The 16,672-nt window shown below is 51.2% G+C and overlaps 1 protein-coding gene across 3 annotated transcripts in view; it reads right to left on the reverse strand.

Moving 5' to 3' along the window:
- TRAPPC12 (trafficking protein particle complex subunit 12) overlaps window positions 1–16,672 on the reverse strand; it is a 49,803-nt gene that overhangs the window by 18,750 nt on the left and 14,381 nt on the right. For all 3 annotated transcript variants that reach the window (XM_081068079.1, XM_081068078.1, XM_081068080.1), the window contains exons 3-5: window positions 12,302–12,418; window positions 10,170–10,283; window positions 8,410–8,548 (exon numbers count right to left, since the gene is read on the reverse strand). In XM_081068079.1, the coding sequence (XP_080924205.1) occupies window positions 8,410–8,548; window positions 10,170–10,283; window positions 12,302–12,418 (370 nt within the window). The remainder of the gene's footprint in view (window positions 1–8,409; window positions 8,549–10,169; window positions 10,284–12,301; window positions 12,419–16,672) is intronic.

Consider the following 16,672-nt stretch of genomic DNA (forward strand, 5'->3'; position numbering starts at 1 on the left):
TCCTCAATAAAATTCGCAAGTCAAGTCCAGCTGTGAATGAAAAGAATTATACAGCATGACATGTGCTACTTATTCCAGGTATGTAGGGCTGGAATACTTTCAAACTCCATTACTATAACCCATCACATCAAAAAGGCTAAACAAGAAAAATATCACAAGAAAAATCACGATACATCAATCAATAGTGCAGAAAAGCATCTGACTAAATACCACACACCCATTCAGATAAAAACTGTCAGCAAACTAGGAATAGAAGGAAACGTCCTCAACTTGATAAAGAACATCTACAAGAACCTACAACTAACACCACCCTTAACAGTGAGACACAGGACGCTTTCCCCTAAGATCAGAAATAAAGCGAGGATACCCCCTTCCCCACTTGTTAAACATCACACTGAAGTCCTAACTAATGCAATTAGACAAGAAAAGGTACTTCCAAAGTACCAACTACTTTGTGCAGGAACTTGTGGAACACAACTGGCTGGAGCATGTGGTTGGTTTGTACAGTTAAACCATGGAAAAGCGTCGATGAATGTTATAAAAATGCATTTTCTATATGGTATGTACAGATTTAAAGTTCACAACTTTGCATGAAATAGGTACTTATTTTTAGCCTAAAGAGATGAAAAGTAGACTAAAACAAAGTTATTTTAATTAATGGCATAAAGATATGCAAGCGGGTAGGGGAAGATACGAATAAATTTTGGAAAGCTGTTATACAAGGTCTGACAATTAAGTTTGCAAACGGATCCTAGAAAAAGAGCTACATCCCTTATTGCTGAATATCATTACAGTCACCTTCCAAGTCCTCCCCTTGGGAAGCTATGCACTGACACCAGCGCCTAGTCCACCCTTCAAAGCAAGTCTGGAACTCTTTCTGGAATGGCCTTCAGAGCTGTCGTCATATTACTCTTGATGTCTTGAATGTCATCAAAATGTCTTTCTTTCAATATTTCCTTTATCTTTGGGTAAAGAAGTCATTGGGGGCCAGGTCAGGTGAGCAGGGAGGGTGTTCCAATACAGTTGTTTACTGGCTAAAAACTCCCTCACAGACAGAGCCGTGTGAGCTGGTGCATTGTCCTGATGCAAGAGCCATGAATGGCTGGCGAAAAGTTCAGGTCGTCTAAAGCTTTCACGCAGCCCTTTCAGCACTTCCAAATAGTAAACTTGGTTGACTGTTTGTCCAGTTGGTACAAATTCATAATAATCCCTCTGATACCAAAAAAAGGTGAGCAACAGGGTTGCAACAAGTTTGTGAACTTAACTGTCAGACCTCGTACATGTAAGGTGAGTGCAAAGATGACAGCAAGCCCTGTGGAAGCTGCCACCTCACTTCTGCGGCCCCTCGCCAGCTGCCGTCTCATCCCCGTGACCCGGTGCACAGGCATGGCAGTGCCCCGAGCGGGGCACCTGAACCGCATCCAACAAGATGTGGTGAGGCGTGTGTCCTGGCGTTTGGGAAGCACGGGCCAAACCATTCCCGCACGACGTGAAGACACAACTGACTAACTCAAGGGCTGTCAGGCAGTACGATTTATATTTTTATAAACAAAACACGCGTCCTAGTTCCCTAGGACCAAATTAAACCTTGGAATCAGCATTACACAGGATACTCATTATACACCACGCAAGAAAGAACTCTCCCTCCTTAGTTAGACACCATTTCCTGGCTACCTCCTGCTCCTCTGCTAACCACGCAGCATTTAAAGACTAAAGGGGGGCTCAGGGAAAGGGAAGTGGAGAGACCTGGTTCTGTTCTCCACAACTTCTACCGAGCACGGTGGGGGAGCCTAGGGTTACACCCCGCACACGGTCTGCCGTCCGATGAGCTGTGGTTCAACACTTCTCCCCCAGCACAGCCTTCTCAGCTCCCACACCTCCCGTGAGTGCACAGCAGCTCCCGCGCCACTGCTTTTCAGGAGGGGAACCCACCAATGAGCAAACTGACCCATTTCCTCCTTGAGTGTGGGGACACGGTGAATAAAATCACAAGTAAAACTAGTATCAACGTAGCAAAATTCTTTCAGAATTAAATTTCAATGTTTTAAAAAAGGAAAAAATGTTATTCTACAAATATTAATATTGAGGTGTCCTGCCCTGGCCCCGACGTACTGCTGGAAGAGCTCCGTGATACTTCCGGGTTCCCTGTCCCCACTGCCAGCGACATGCTCCCTGCAGGCAGTCAGGTCTCCTGTCCAGACGGAAATGGCCCTCACACCATCTTCCTGTCGTGTGTTTTAAAGAAACTCAGGTAACAGCACCTTTAAACTGCTTCTCTTGCCTGGCCAGGCAGCCTTCCTGCACGCAAGTCACCAGGAAGCAGGGCCAGCATCCCTGCCCAGGACCCTCAAGCGACGTGACTTGTGTGCAGCGTTCACAAGGCCTGGAGGCCTTGCTCCCTCTGGAAGGGAGAGCACCTTGGCAAAAAGGGCCAAAGTCTGTAGAGAAAGGAATTTCCCCTGGACCTGTTTTTCTGGAAGATTCCAAACCTAGGTTGATATAAACACCTCAGAAGCACTCTTGTCCACCAGTTAGAAAACATTAAATGAAAGCACTCCTATGAAACTCATTGTGTACAATCCCTGCAGCGCATGAGTCCGGACTGCCAACACGGCGTCCCCGCCCAGGCCTCTGCAAGGCGGTGAACAGTGGGAGGGAGGAAGGGCGATTCCAGCTTCACCTGGTGGGGACGCCACTTTCTTCAGCACGTGTGGGGAAGGGCCGGACTGCCGGCCACTGGCTGGCTGTGTGCTGGGCGGACGCATCCTCTCTGGATCTGTCACCGGCGGCCGGCCAGCAGAGCATACTCAAAGCGCTGTACGGACACTGCCCACCGTCCACAGGGCCGCTCTTCCTCCCTCAGCCCACGTCCACAGGCAGCTTCCGGGCATTTCCGTCTCCTTTGCAGCTTACGAGGGCCCTCTGCTGGGTGACTGCTCTGCACTTGTCCCCACACCTCCCTCTGCCACGCCATCAATGTCCTGTCACAGCTCGGTCATCGGGACACAGGGCTGTGGACGGCTGTGTCTGACAGAACACAGGGCTGCTTTGCTGTGACATAGCCCTCCACACACCTTCTCCTTCAGCGCCACACAGGGACATCAAGACAGACAGAGGGAGTCGAGACAGTGTCCCTGAGGCTGATTTACAAGGGTAGTTCAGGGCGTCTTGCAGCCACAAAGCAAGAAGGGAAACTGAGGACTGAGCACGCTGCCTGCCTGAGGGAGCCACGGCTGCGTGACATGGGCAGGGCTGGGGGCAGCGAGGTCGCGGCAGGACGTCTGTGTGAGACAGGCTGGGAAGAGGCCTTCGGGCAGGGTTCTGATGCTAGAAATGGAAGCCAGGCGGGCAGTGCCATGTCCTCAGTAGTCTTTTCCAAGGAAACTCTGGTACGTCCAAGTTCCTACAAACGGCAAAGTGCAAAGCAACAGGAGGAATTCAACAGCCTGCACACTGAGGAGAACATGCTTCCAGTGACAGACGCTCGAGGTTTTGGCACCGAGCAAAGCGAACTGGAACTATACTGGAAGGTAAATTCATTTTGACATGGAACACAAGATAAGACATTTGAAACAGGAACCTTTAATTCTGAACCATCACGTATGGTTGTGTTGACTAAAAGTCCCCAAATTTAGAAATGTGAATTTCATGATTTTGGACGGACAGCTGAAAAGGACTAGGGCCTTCACTTCCACAGAGGGGAGAGGGGAAGGAAGAGCAGAGGTTAAGCAGCCGATTCCAGTGCTCATCGCATCACTTTTAGTTTGATTTGGTGATCCATGGGAATTAAGTTCTGAAATACGATTTCACATGAAATCATCATAGCTCGACCAACTGAAACTAAACACACAGATCTGAATTTAGAATTAGAAGAGACACTGCATTTCTTAAACAATGCATTGAAGTTAATTAAAACATGTTTTCTTTCCAATGGGAAGGGCGTTTGGCTTCGTCCTTTTCCTCCAGCAGCACAGGAAGCTGAAGCGAACGGTTTCATGTAGTGTTTTCACGTGCTGGCTTTCACCATGACTTTCTTTTTAACAGGACAGAGAATTCTAAACAAGATTAAGAAGATGGTGCTGGGAGCTGGGAAAATTTACCTGTCCTATAAGAGGCTGAAATTAATTCTGCCAGGAACAGATATATTAACTGTGTCCGAAATGGACATTTCATTGTTTCTGAAGATAAAAACAATGAATATGTACCATACAAAGAGTGAACTGAACGTAAGCTGTTGACATTTGTTAATAATTGTGTATCAACACTAGTCCGTCATTGGCAACAAATGTACCACATTAAATAAGAAGCTACTGAAACAACACAGTGGATGACCAGGAACTGCCTCCCTGGGTATAATCCTAGTCAGCACACAAACCCTACTGGGCAGCAGCAATCTTCCCTGAGCAACAGTCACAAAGTGAAAAGGAACCAACTGAAAGCACGTGAAAGAGGGGACAGGCATATGACAGGCATATGAAGACTGGCTGACAGGTAACAGCATGGGGGTTTGCAAAGGTATTTACAGCCCCAAGGACAGTCATTTTGAAGTTGTCAACAGTCAAGACAAACAAAAACACTCTGAATTATGGGAGTTGCCTGAGCACCTGGCCACTCCTACCCCACCCTGGAGGTGGGGGCAGTGGCTTCCACACAGGGCTGAGGTTCCACTTTCATTCTCGTGGTTCTGACACCTTCTACCTGCATGCACAGCACTGATCCCGAGTTTCCTGAGCCATGCGACAATTACAGGTGGAGCCGCTGGGTGGCCAAGTGCAATCCTACTGTGGTAAACCTTCAGTGTGGCCCAGAGGGACATAGGGGGACTTCAAGTTAAGGAGAAGATTCGGCAGTCTGCATACAAACCCCGCCAGCACCTGCCCCGCTGGTTTCTAAATGTGTAATTTGAGCTTTGGAGGACCTCTTACCCTTGCACGGAGCTGAGCATGAGCTCGAGGCACGCAGCTGCTAACGCAGTCTCTGGGCCCTGAGTTACAGAGACACACACAGCACAAGAAGGGAAGCAGCAAGAAACGGGTGGAAAGGGAACAGAAGAAAAGAAGGCAGGCCAGGGCAGCAGGACAGGCTCACAGAGCTCAGCCTGCGAGCTCGCGATGGGAGTCAGCCTGTCTGCTCAGTGCTCACTGCCATCTCTTTCTTGCAAACCACAGGGAGAACTCCAAACAACTGATCAAAAGACAGTGCTGAGTGTGGAAACACACACACACACACACACACACACACACACACACACACACACGTCCTTGAAGAGTCTGAAAGTAACTGTGTGAAACTGCTAGAAATGTTCAGGGAAATATATAAGCCCACAATACTGTTCCTTTCTTGGATGACAATTTTTAAAAAGAACCATGATTTTTACTCATGATCATGACATGTCTCGTTAAGAATATTCTGAATGGGTGCAATTATGCCCAATATTTAAATAAAATATATTAAAGCTCATTCATAAGTTACTTGCATCGTTGTGGCCTCTTTTTAAAATGCATTTTAATGACTTGTTTGCTTATATACAGAGGGTACCAAAACAACATATACTCATTTTAAGAAAGGAAAAAACTTTATTAAAATTGTAATACTCAATATATACCGAAAACAAAAGATGAATGAATCATGTGTACACATTGTTTTGGCACCCTCAGGTAATACTGCAAGCTAAAATGACACAAATTAATCAAAATCTTGTATTTATGCTAGTGCACCCCAAAATGAGAAGAAAAATGAGTAAGCATTCAGCATATCACTGTGGATGAAAGTTAACATTTTAGTTAAAACATATGCATGATTTACGTTTACTTCACAATTTAAATTAACCGCTTCAAGACACATGGCATAGCTACCTCCTCTTATCCATACTCCGATGCCATTTCATTTCAGGCGGCAGCAGACGCACGCTTCCTAGTCTGCTCATCCTCAGGAAAAATGTCCTCACAGTCAAGGGGAAGGATGACGGGGGGTGGGGGGGAGGTTATACTCGCGAACCTGGACGTTACTCCCTGTTTACAGGAAGCTCAGTGTCACCGCCATCAAACTTGTGTCCTTAGACCAGGGTGGCCGGTTGCAGGGTCCACTCCACAGCTCAGGGCCGTAAAGCGGGACCTGCTGGGCAGTGGGTGGTTTGCGTTAGAGCAGCGGGACTAGAAACCTCAAGAGCTGCAGGTGTCCACGGCCACCCCCGGAAATAACGGCCTTTCACTAGTATTCATTCTTCACAGCAGGTGTATGACTGGTCATGTGGAGTCTACGATTCACGGGACCTCGGCAGGAAGAGATCGCAGCAGTTCCTGCAGCTGGTGCGTTAGGGCATCGAGAGACGGGCTCAGAGCTCCCAGTTTTCCCACCTACCACCATCAGCTGCCAGTCCCCAGACCCAGCAGAGGGGACGGCCTTCTGCCCGCGAGTGCCATCAGCTGTGAGGGCAGGGCCGGTGGAGGAGAGGCCCGGCCACACTCAGGCAGGTGGGAGAATGCCCTTATGCTGAAGGGCAACACAGCTGTTCCTTCTAAGCAGTACGAGATCATCTCTTGATTATCAAAGCTGCCAGCCCTAGTTTATTAAACACGGACACCCCCAACCCCCACTTAACAACGCCTTCTTTCCATCAGAACCAGGAAAAAGTGGCAGCACACACCCTCCACTCTGGGGTGAAGTTTCCTCCATCGCCTTCTGTGGAAGGGATGGACCTCAAATGCCCAGAAGTGTAGACAAGAAAGGAACACCGTTACCTTACACCTAGAGACATGCCCTGAATAATCAGGAGATGGCTGGGCCTCTGCCAGCACCATGTTTGAAAAGTCCCAGGCACGGCGGAGGGCGAGGGGCTCACGGCAGGCTGAGTGGGAACGTGAGGACAGTGCATCAGCCCCGCCCCCACGGACAGAGCCCCCGTCACCTTCCTGGGACAGGAGTGTAGGCGGTGGAGCACCTGAGAGGTGGTGAGCTCAGTATGGCACCAGCCACAAGCCGGGTCGCGGAGCAGAGTGGCCCCAGCCTCTGCCTGGGTGGCACGCCCGAGCTCACTGCTCACGTCTGTCCCCATCTCTCCTGAGAAGGCTCACTGCACCTGGCAGGCGGCTGCAGGGGAGAACAACCACGGATGGGGGACAGGCCCCACTCTCCCCCCGACGGGCCAGCTCACTTCCAGTCGATCCGGCTAACCCAGTCTAGATAGTCGGTCTGACCGCTGCCCAGTTTTAGGTACTAAAACCTACCTTGTCTCCATTTTGTCTCTGCTACAAGGGATAAGTTGCCTTAGGCAGAGGAAGAAACAGAATTTTAATTCCCATGAGGCTGAAAGGTCTAAAAGTATCCCCTGCTGAAATCCTCCTGCAATGCTGGGGAAAGCCAGGACAACACAGACTAATTCCCGTCATAAAGCACTGAGCGAGCGTAAAGGAAGCTGACTCTTCCTCCACAGCCCTCCACCAAATAGGATCTGAGAGACCGAAAAACAACACAACAGGAAGTTGAGAAGCGTCTTCACTTGAGCTGTCTCAGCTCATCTGTTTACCTACTAACAGTTATGTGAGGTGCTGACAGAGCCCGGAACCCGGGCTGCGGCCCCTCGTGCTCGCACTGGCACGGTCTCCCGCCCAGGGAGGCTGCTTCCTGCCAAGCACAGAGATGGCGAGCTGGAGAACGCGGATAGACGAGAACGATGGCTGAAGCCGTGATCACTGCGTGCCTGCCTTGGCCGTGAGCCATGTGCACACAGCACCTCACAGGTACCGTCTCGCCCCATGGCACTGACAGCACAGCAGGGCACAGAGATGCCGGCCCCTGCACCACTGTCCCAAACGAGCGAGGAGCCAGAGGTAACAGGGGGACGACTGGGGCTGTCAGTAACTGAGCCAGTGCTGTGGCGGAAGTCCTTCCATAGCTGACATGTCCACGAGGACACGCTCATGTTCACCCCACCTCAGCACGGCCGGACATCCTCTCCCCCTCCCCCACTCTTAATCCTTACCCCGCTCCCACAACTACCCCACACAGGCGGCGTGACCCGTTATGGGCTGCTGCCAGACGTTTCAATAAATGAAATCAGAGCACAGGCCAGCATGCCCAGAACAAGCAGTTACATGAATGTGTGTTTCGTTTCTACGTGCCTGTCTGCATTAGGTTATAACTTTTTACCCTGGAGCCCAGTTGTTACCAAATCTTCCTGCTGTTTCACAGCAGGCGTGAGAAATGGTTGTGACCCAAGTGAACATGCATCCAGGTGAGTGAGTGTACGTGGAACGTGGAGTGAGGTCACTCTGTCAGCCAGGGCTCATTGCTAGGCTACTGATTTGATTTTCCAGGACTGGCCAAGTCAAGAGAGCTGAGAACAGCTGGCTACGTGCAGAGCACAGCGACACAGACACGAGGGCAGAGCAGGGCGTGCAGCGGCCTTACCCCTGCGGCCGGGGTACACGTGAGGGTAGTATTCGTAGTAGAGGTCCGGCTGGTCCAGGTCCCCAAAGGGCTCAAACTCCACCTCCGCGTTCTGGAACAGGCCCAGCTTCACCAGGAGCGCCAGTCGCACAAACCAAAGCTACACACGGAACATAATGGAGACAACAGGGTATCAATGAAGCCCAGGCCCGGGCACCCCAATCCCTCTGGATTTGGTAGCAGAGCTGGATTGCACGTACAGTAAAACGGGGGCTGAGCTAGCTCACTTTCTTGGCACGTCTGCACCATCACGTGCTTATAAAAACACTCGAGCGTAACAACACTGTGAAGGACTTGACTGGATCCAGTTTGACAATGTTTCTTCAGCAGGGCGTGTGCACACAGCACTCTGTGGGCTCTTCTGAAGCTAAAAACAGACACCCCCCTCCCGCCAAGGACAGCACAGTCTCGGGGGTGGGAGGACGCAGCGAGGAACGCTGTACGGGAAGGGGGAGCCCAGAACGGGGTGTGGAGGAGCTGTTTGGGGAAGACTCTGAAGGCTATGCATGCTCCATGGCAGGACCCTGGGGGGGGGGTGGGGGATGGCTACAGGGAGGCTGGGGACACGGGCTCAGAGGGGAGTGACATGTGCGGGCAGTCGGCTCCGAGAGAACAGAATACAGTGCCTCCAAGAAAATGATGGCAAGTCAAGTGACAGCTAGAGTGAGACACGTTGAGAATTAAAAGGTACCTCAGAAGTGAGCTCTCGATCTCATTTACCAATGAAAAAAGTGAGGCTCAGAAGAAGTGACTGCTCCAGGTCACACAGCCCTGGAGTAATCAAGTCACGAGGTGGGTGCCCCGCGGAGTGAATGCTTCTCATTCCGCCTTCCTGCTCACGGCCATTTGCAGAGGGCTTGTTACACGGCGGGAAGATGCCACTTAGCCAGGCGGGCAGTGGGAGCCAGGCTCAGTTTGTGAGCAGGAAAGCGACATGAACAAAACCAGGCTTTAAGACTCCGACTCTGGCAGCACTTCACGGAATGAAGTCAGTTCACACAGGAGGCTGGAGCAGTCTTACGGCGAGGGCGGGGCTGGGGCTGGGGCTGGGTTGAGAGCCCGGGAAGAAAAGTCACCTACACGTAGGGATGCGGGCGGGACGGCTGGAGGCCCAGAGCACTGCTCTTCTCATCTCCCTGCCCAAACTCAATCGGGGCAACACAGGAAACGGGGCTTGCCTGAAATTCCCACATCGCCAGGTCTCCCCACCGTTCCTCTCACAAGCTCGTCATGGTTTTGGAGTCTGACGATCTGTTTGACTCTGGGGCGTCCCGTCCCCAGGACTTAGCTAAGCTCCAGAAGCCCCGTAGAGAGGCGACCTGCTTTTGGTTCACAGCCGTTTTCGGTGTTCTTTTCCTTAATGGAGAGCAGCTGGCATCACCGTGCTGGGGAGCGGCATAGGCCCAGCAAAGCTCGCAGCCCACCGCACAGGTCACTGCTTTCTCCAAGCCCCACACATCTGAGTGCTGCCAGCTTAGCGCCCGGCCTGCATGGCAGTGGGTGAGCCTCTGGGCCCCGTGCCACAGCGCAGGGAAAACGCCAGTTCACACTAGCATCGTCAGGAGAGGGAGACCTAGTCATCTCACGCTAAGATGGAATTTGGGACACGAAAATCCACTTTTGGTTCTCAAATTGTTCTTACTGCTGTGAAAGCTCACGGTCCCTTCCATGCCCCAATGACGACACCCCAGGGAACGCTTCAGCAAGCAGAGGGGCTGTACCTGCAGTGAGTCGGCAGTGTGGCTGGTGGGCAGGCCGCTCTTGCCGTAGCCTTGGCCGTGGGCTGTGAGAAGACGCCCACAGAGGTCCACCGCTGCCCTCCAGTTTTTGCAGCTCTGTAAGACACAGTGGGACAGGTAAGCATGCATGGCCACTCTAGCACATAGGAGCTTGGAGATAGCTGCCCACACCAGCAGAACACCAGCTGTCCATCAGGCAGGAAGGGCACAAAGCACGCATATGGCAGTTCCGGATGAGCAAGTCATCGGACGTTGGAAGTGAGTGACGGACGGAACACGGGGAGGAGAACTCTTGCTGGATGGCTGCCTACTGCCCAGGCTGTGAGACTGCTTTCCTTCTGAGCAAGATAACCCTGTCCTGTGATTTCTGCCTACGTAAAATCAGCGATAGGATGCTATGTGTTGGCTATATTCACGTGTTTCTAAGTTCTGCATGTGACTAGAGGTGGTTTTATAGGTTTAACGTGCTGCTGTTGTGTCAACGTGAAAAATTCAATGAACTGTTAATGCAACAGGTCACAGGCCAGTCTGCCAACACAGCACACCTTCACAGTAGTTCACGGTATAAGCCGAGCCACAGAAATGCTGTCTGCGGCTGACCTACCAGCTCCTCAGCCTTGATTTCCTGTGTTCTCTTCGCCCTAACACAATGAGGAAAGGAGGGCTAGCAGGCAAATGAGCAAATCACTGGGTGAAAGGACTGGGGCGGCTGAGACTGCCGTGGGCTGCCATCCTGCTGCTGGGCAAGTGAGTGTTTCCTGTTTCGCGTTCACTCTTCTCCAGCCCTTGTCCTTGCAGGAGTGTCTAATCAGAGGGCTCAAGGACACGGCTTGTTGACACTCATCGAGCATGCAGGTGTGTGTGTCGCATTCTTTCTCCAGCCTCCTAAGAGCACGACTTTCGGCTTTCTGATGGCACCCTGCCCCAGGTGACACGGACCTAGCAGGGTCTCTCTGTTAACAGGAAAATGGGGTGAGATTGGGCTAGCCTGAGTCCTCTGCTCCTGGTCTGCTGCACGGCTCTGGCGGCTGGCTGGTGAGCCGGAGGGGGTCTGATGCCGGGCTCTAATGGCTGGCACGCCCTTCCTGCACATCAGGGGACCACACTTCACCTGTGACAGCCAGAGCGCATGATTACATGCTGCCTGCTACTTGAAACTATAATTACCTATTTGTTCAGTGTTTCCTGCTATTCTTACCTCCCAGCTTTCCACCTTTCAATTCCCCTTCATCGTGGTTCTCCTCCATTTTCAATATGTCAGAAATATTAGGTGAAAAAAATTATTTTTAAAATTAGAATTTAAACTATACCACAAAACTTTAAGCTCTATGAAGGAAGTCTCGAGAAAAATCTCGTAATTACTGTATATATGACATGTACAACTATAACAATGACGTTTATCTGGTGTGAGAAAAAGATCTAAATTTAAATAAATACTATTTTTAAACGAGGAAATAAGACAGAGATTCTATTTGAAAACTGAACGTAGGCATTCGACAGCTTCCAAAAGATGAGAAAAACAGTGCAATAAAACCGCTCAAGTAACTAATAATATGTACATAACTTCCCCATGTACAACTCAAAGGCAGCCATTAACTCCAACTATGATACCATTACAGTGATGAAAACGTCCTTCTCCACAGGCTATGACAGTCATGTCCCTGTAAATTAGTCTTAGAACACTGACATTACTGAGAAAAATACATTTAGGAACTCTTCCCTAGTCTTAAGGGCGATAGGAACTGTTTCAGGACATAATTAAAATACCAGGCCCAGGTAATGATCTTTTTGCAAGACATTTCCCACCTTAAACAGGTCTCCTCGTTAGGACTGTTCGTAAAATCTCTACTGGTCTCAAGAATTTTCAATGTATTGAAAAAAAATCAAAAGCACTGTATAGATTTATCATATCAACACTAAGAATAACCACGGTGGAAAGACAGCCTGTGGAACAAATTAATTACAATGACCGTGTGTGGCTTCGTGTGTGCTTTTAACACTGGCAAGGGGCTTTGGCCAATATAGGCAAAGTATTACCTGCAGGGAAAACATCAGGAAGGCAGGCAGGACTTATCAAAAGCACAGCACTGAAAAGCAAACCCACTGCTACTTACGATGAGCTGTTTCAGTCCCACGAAAGACTGTTCTACCGAGCTGGCCTTTAGGACCTGCCTCTTTGCAGCAGCTTTTTCTCCCAGGAAGCGGAGCAGTAAGTCTTTAACTGCATCTCCCTTGAAATGATGCAAGAAAAATATGTCAGGACAATAAAGCGCTAATTAAACTCAGCTAACCAGAACCTATCACTAACACAAACTTCTTTTCCCCCCTGGACGTACAGCGGTTTAAGCGCGGCCACAGCCCAGTAAAACTTCAATTAACCAGACAAGCAGCCGCACCATAATGAAATGTGTACTTTAGAACTGCTCCTTCTTTTGGAGAGGAGGGTAAAGCAGTGCCTTGGGTGGGGCGGCCCTGAGTGTGAGGCCCCCACTGGGGACAGGAGCGGCGTGCCTGGCCGGGCCTGGGCTGGACACAGCTCAGCTCCCACAGTGCCTCAGTGTCCCTGGGGCTGCGGGAAGGGCCGGCGGCACCCTGCTTCCAATGCTACGTTCCCTCCTGAGCCTCAGACAGAGGTGTCCCTTCCCTGGCAGGCCCTCTACAACACTGCTGGCCAGAACAGGGCCCGCAGGCGCCTCTGCAGGGAGGGGAGCCTCTGCCTTCCAACCTCACCCTGCAGGTAGCCGCCCCTGCAGACGGGGCTGGAGGACATTACAGGTGGAATCCCAAGTGTGTTATTTAAAGGGAAGGCAGTGGCAGGAAGGAGAGGCTTCCGCTGGCACTCAGCATGACTCCCGTGGCTAAAGAACAAAGGGAAAGAAGTTTGTCCGAGCTGGGGCCCCAGGTCCCAGAAGCAAGTGCCCTGAGAAAGCTGCTGGCCCCTAGGCCTGCATGCTGCTTGGTGACTGGGCCACAGGCTGAGGTCGGCACTGGAACACCCACGGGCCGCCTGAGAGTGGCTGGGCGCAGGCCAGGGCACAGAGAGGCCAGGCACCAGGAGAAAGAGCTGTGATGGGGGACAGCTCTGAACATCCTTCTCCCAGCAGGGGTGTCACTGCCTGGGAGAGGCACTGTGGGGGCAGCAGCTCCCAGGTCACCCGAGTAGGAGCAGCTTGGCTTTCCTTGACCTGGGGACGGGGGGGGGGGGGGGGGGGGGGGGGGGGGGGGGCAGCTGGATCCCATATCCCCACAGCTGCTGACCCAGGAGTACAGCACACAGGCCCCCCCAGAACTACCTGGTGAGCCGAGCGAGAAAAAAAACTAGGCCAGTGGGGGAGGGGCGGGAACAAGGCACAGATCTGTCCATCACGGTGAACAGGAAGCTGCCTTTCAGCCCCAGGCCAGCAAATGCAAATGCTGCAGGGGACATGGGGAACAAAGGGGCACTGAGGACTAGAGGAAGTCAGACCCATGACTGTCCCAGCCAGAGCCAGGGAATAAGGGGGCAGAATAGCTCCACTCATGTGCAAAGTGAATCTTTCAGTATCATCCAAAATGGTGACAGTGACACCACCAGGTACATGAAGGCAGAAGGTGCAGAAAGCTGCCTCAGTTGTCTGCTGTCACCCTTCCACGGAGAAAGGGAAGGCTGCCTGTGCAACGGGGGCTCTAGGTCACACGTCTGGCTCTGGACCCGGGCGCTAAGCCTGGTCCTGAGGCCAAGCCCCACCTCGCACGGGACAAAGACCCAGAAGCAGCAGCTTTGTGCCTTGCTTCTAGAGAGTCATGCGAAGGACTCCAGATGCCAGAGCCACACAAGTGGCCGACGGGTCTAGGAGGGCTAGTCAAAGGCAGAATACAAAGAGCTCAGCCACACTAATCCATGAAGCCTTTCCTGAACAGCTCCGCCAGACTAAGCGCTCTCCTGGCCAGGCAAGGGCGCAGCCACCTTCACGCCACATTGCGGGACCAACTTGATTTCCCATCCCCGCAACACTCTCCATCAACTAGACCACACTGCCCAACTCTCCTGTCAGGTAACACTGACTTGGCAGGAAGTTCCTGACACACGAGCACATGTCTGACCATGGAGCATGTCACCTATGAAAGCCCAAAGATGTGATGGAATGTCTCAATATGACCCTCACTCTCGTGCTGCCATCAGGCTGGAGGCAGTTACGGCCCAGGGGTCATAGTGTCCTTAATGCAGATCCTCCCAAAGGGACCGGAGTGAGGGGAGTGAGCCTCCCCCTGGGGATTTTCCGAGAGCCATGGCTGCAGCTGGAATGGACCTACCCGGAATCCAGTGGATTCCTTCAAATCAGTAACCCTTTAGGTGAGGGCAGGGGGTGTGGGGACAGCACACAAGCAGGCCAGGATGCGCTCCCAGTTCCTTTTTGATTTTCACAGACAAAGACCCACGGGACCCAGGCCAGCCTCACAGGGCATGGGCTTCACTGTCTGGGAAACCTGAAGACACATGGCCACGGGCAGCAGTGCTGAGCCTTAGCCGCACTTGCCTCTGAGCCGGGCTGCACTGCACGCTCTGCCACGGGTCCCATGGAGAAATACAGCTGCTCGCCCTGGAAGCTTCTATCCTCTGGCTCCAGTGTCTGCTGCCTCCTAGGGGAACTGAAACCACCTGAACGAACAACATACAAGCACACCAAACCCCAAACTCGAGGCCATGGAGAAACTGAAAAGGCGCACAGCACTGGCCTAATGTGAAATGCTGCAGCCAATCAGAGACAGTGTGGACGTTCCTCAGGTTGCTAAACACATAGTCACTTTGCGACCCAGCAACTCCATTCCTAGCCATGTACCCAGGAGAAATGGAAACACCTGTGCAAAAACCGGTGCAAGACGTTCAGAGCGGCATCAAGCACAACAGACAAAAAGCGAAGACAACTCAAACGCCCATCGAGCCATAAAGGGATAAGTGAAATATAGAATTCCCAAACAACGGATTATTATTTGACAAAGAAAACAAATGCTGTACTGACACGTGCTGCAACGTGGGAGACTCTTGAAAACGTGTGTGAAAAGGCCAGGTACTGGAAGACCCCGTTTGCATGGAATGCCCAGAACAGCAGAATCCACGAAGCAGACAGTGGTTGCCTACAGCGGGGATGGGGAGAGGGGAAGTGAAGTGAATGTGGAAGGGTTTGGGCTTCTTTTTGGGTTGATGAAAATGTTCTAAAATTGACTATGGTGATGGTTGCACAATTCTGTCAAAACACTAAAAACCATTGAATTGTAAGTTAAATGTGTGAATTGTACGGTATGGGAATTATATCTCAACAAAGCTGTAAAACCAAAAACAAATCTAAACGCCTTTTCTTGTGAGGCCCTAAACAAAAGAGAATGTATTTACAGGTAAATCAGTTCTAGGACGATTACGAAATGGCTTGGAATGGTCTCTTCAGCTCTCCCCTAGTTTCAATTCCATTACGCATTTTAGATTAGCAACTTAAGGAAGCGAGAAGAGGCTCATTTGCGAGCAGCAGCCCTAACCTTCGCTTCTGTCCATTACAGAGAGCTGGGACTAGACTTATGCCCTACTGTGAAAAAACTGATGAAAGAACCGTTTTCAGACACAGGGAAACTGCGGCCTGAGAGGAGGGAAGATAAGCTGAGCTCTGGACCCAGGGGCACCTTCTCAGCCCCGGAAGGAGGACGTCCCCAGCGGAGTACGGTGAGTTTGCTGAGGTGAGGACACCAGGCTGGGCGTTCAAGAGGTTGAGGCAGGGTAGAGAGAGGCCCGGAAAGGAAGGGGTTCTGGAGACGTGCATGGGAGCCCCGAGTCTATGGCTGACACTAAGCGGTCGGTACGTGCACAGGGCGAACGAACACTCTAGACCAGGGGTGGCCAAACTTTTTCCAACGTTTTTCACCAAGGGCCATATGTGATAAAACACACAAACAGCCGGGCCACTCACTCGAGGTGAAGTACGTATTGCCTCACCTGGTTTATTTAAATAAACTAAGTATATTTTTGGAATTTGCTGCGGGCCAATTAACAACGGATGGCGGGCAGCAGTTGGCCTGCGGGCTGCAGTTTGGACACCCCTGCTCTAGAGGACCATGAGAAATGTAAGACCCAGGCTTATATTATATTATATTACATAAGAACGCTCTAGAGGTCTGTAACCTGCACCATCCCAAGTTCACACGGGGCTGCAGCCCTTGTGGGGAGCGCTCGCTGAACACCGAGCCTTTAGGACACATGTCCCAACGGCCACCCAAGAGTAACAGCTACTTGAAACTCACCATAAAAAGCTTAAAAACAACCTGAAAAGGATCAAATAAATCTGCGTATCACTTTCCGGCCTGCCATAACAAAGTACAATTCTTTTTGGAGGAAGACGACAAAATACAGACACCCAACAACACAAAACCCACAATGCCCAGCCTCCAATACAAAATAACTAGACATGTGAAGAAGAAAGCGCATGTAACCCATAGCCCAGGGAAAAACTAAATACAAA

This window comes from Rhinolophus hipposideros, assembly GCF_964194185.1.
Source record: "Rhinolophus hipposideros genome assembly, chromosome: 12".
In the NCBI taxonomy this organism is placed as follows: domain Eukaryota; kingdom Metazoa; phylum Chordata; class Mammalia; order Chiroptera; family Rhinolophidae; genus Rhinolophus; species Rhinolophus hipposideros.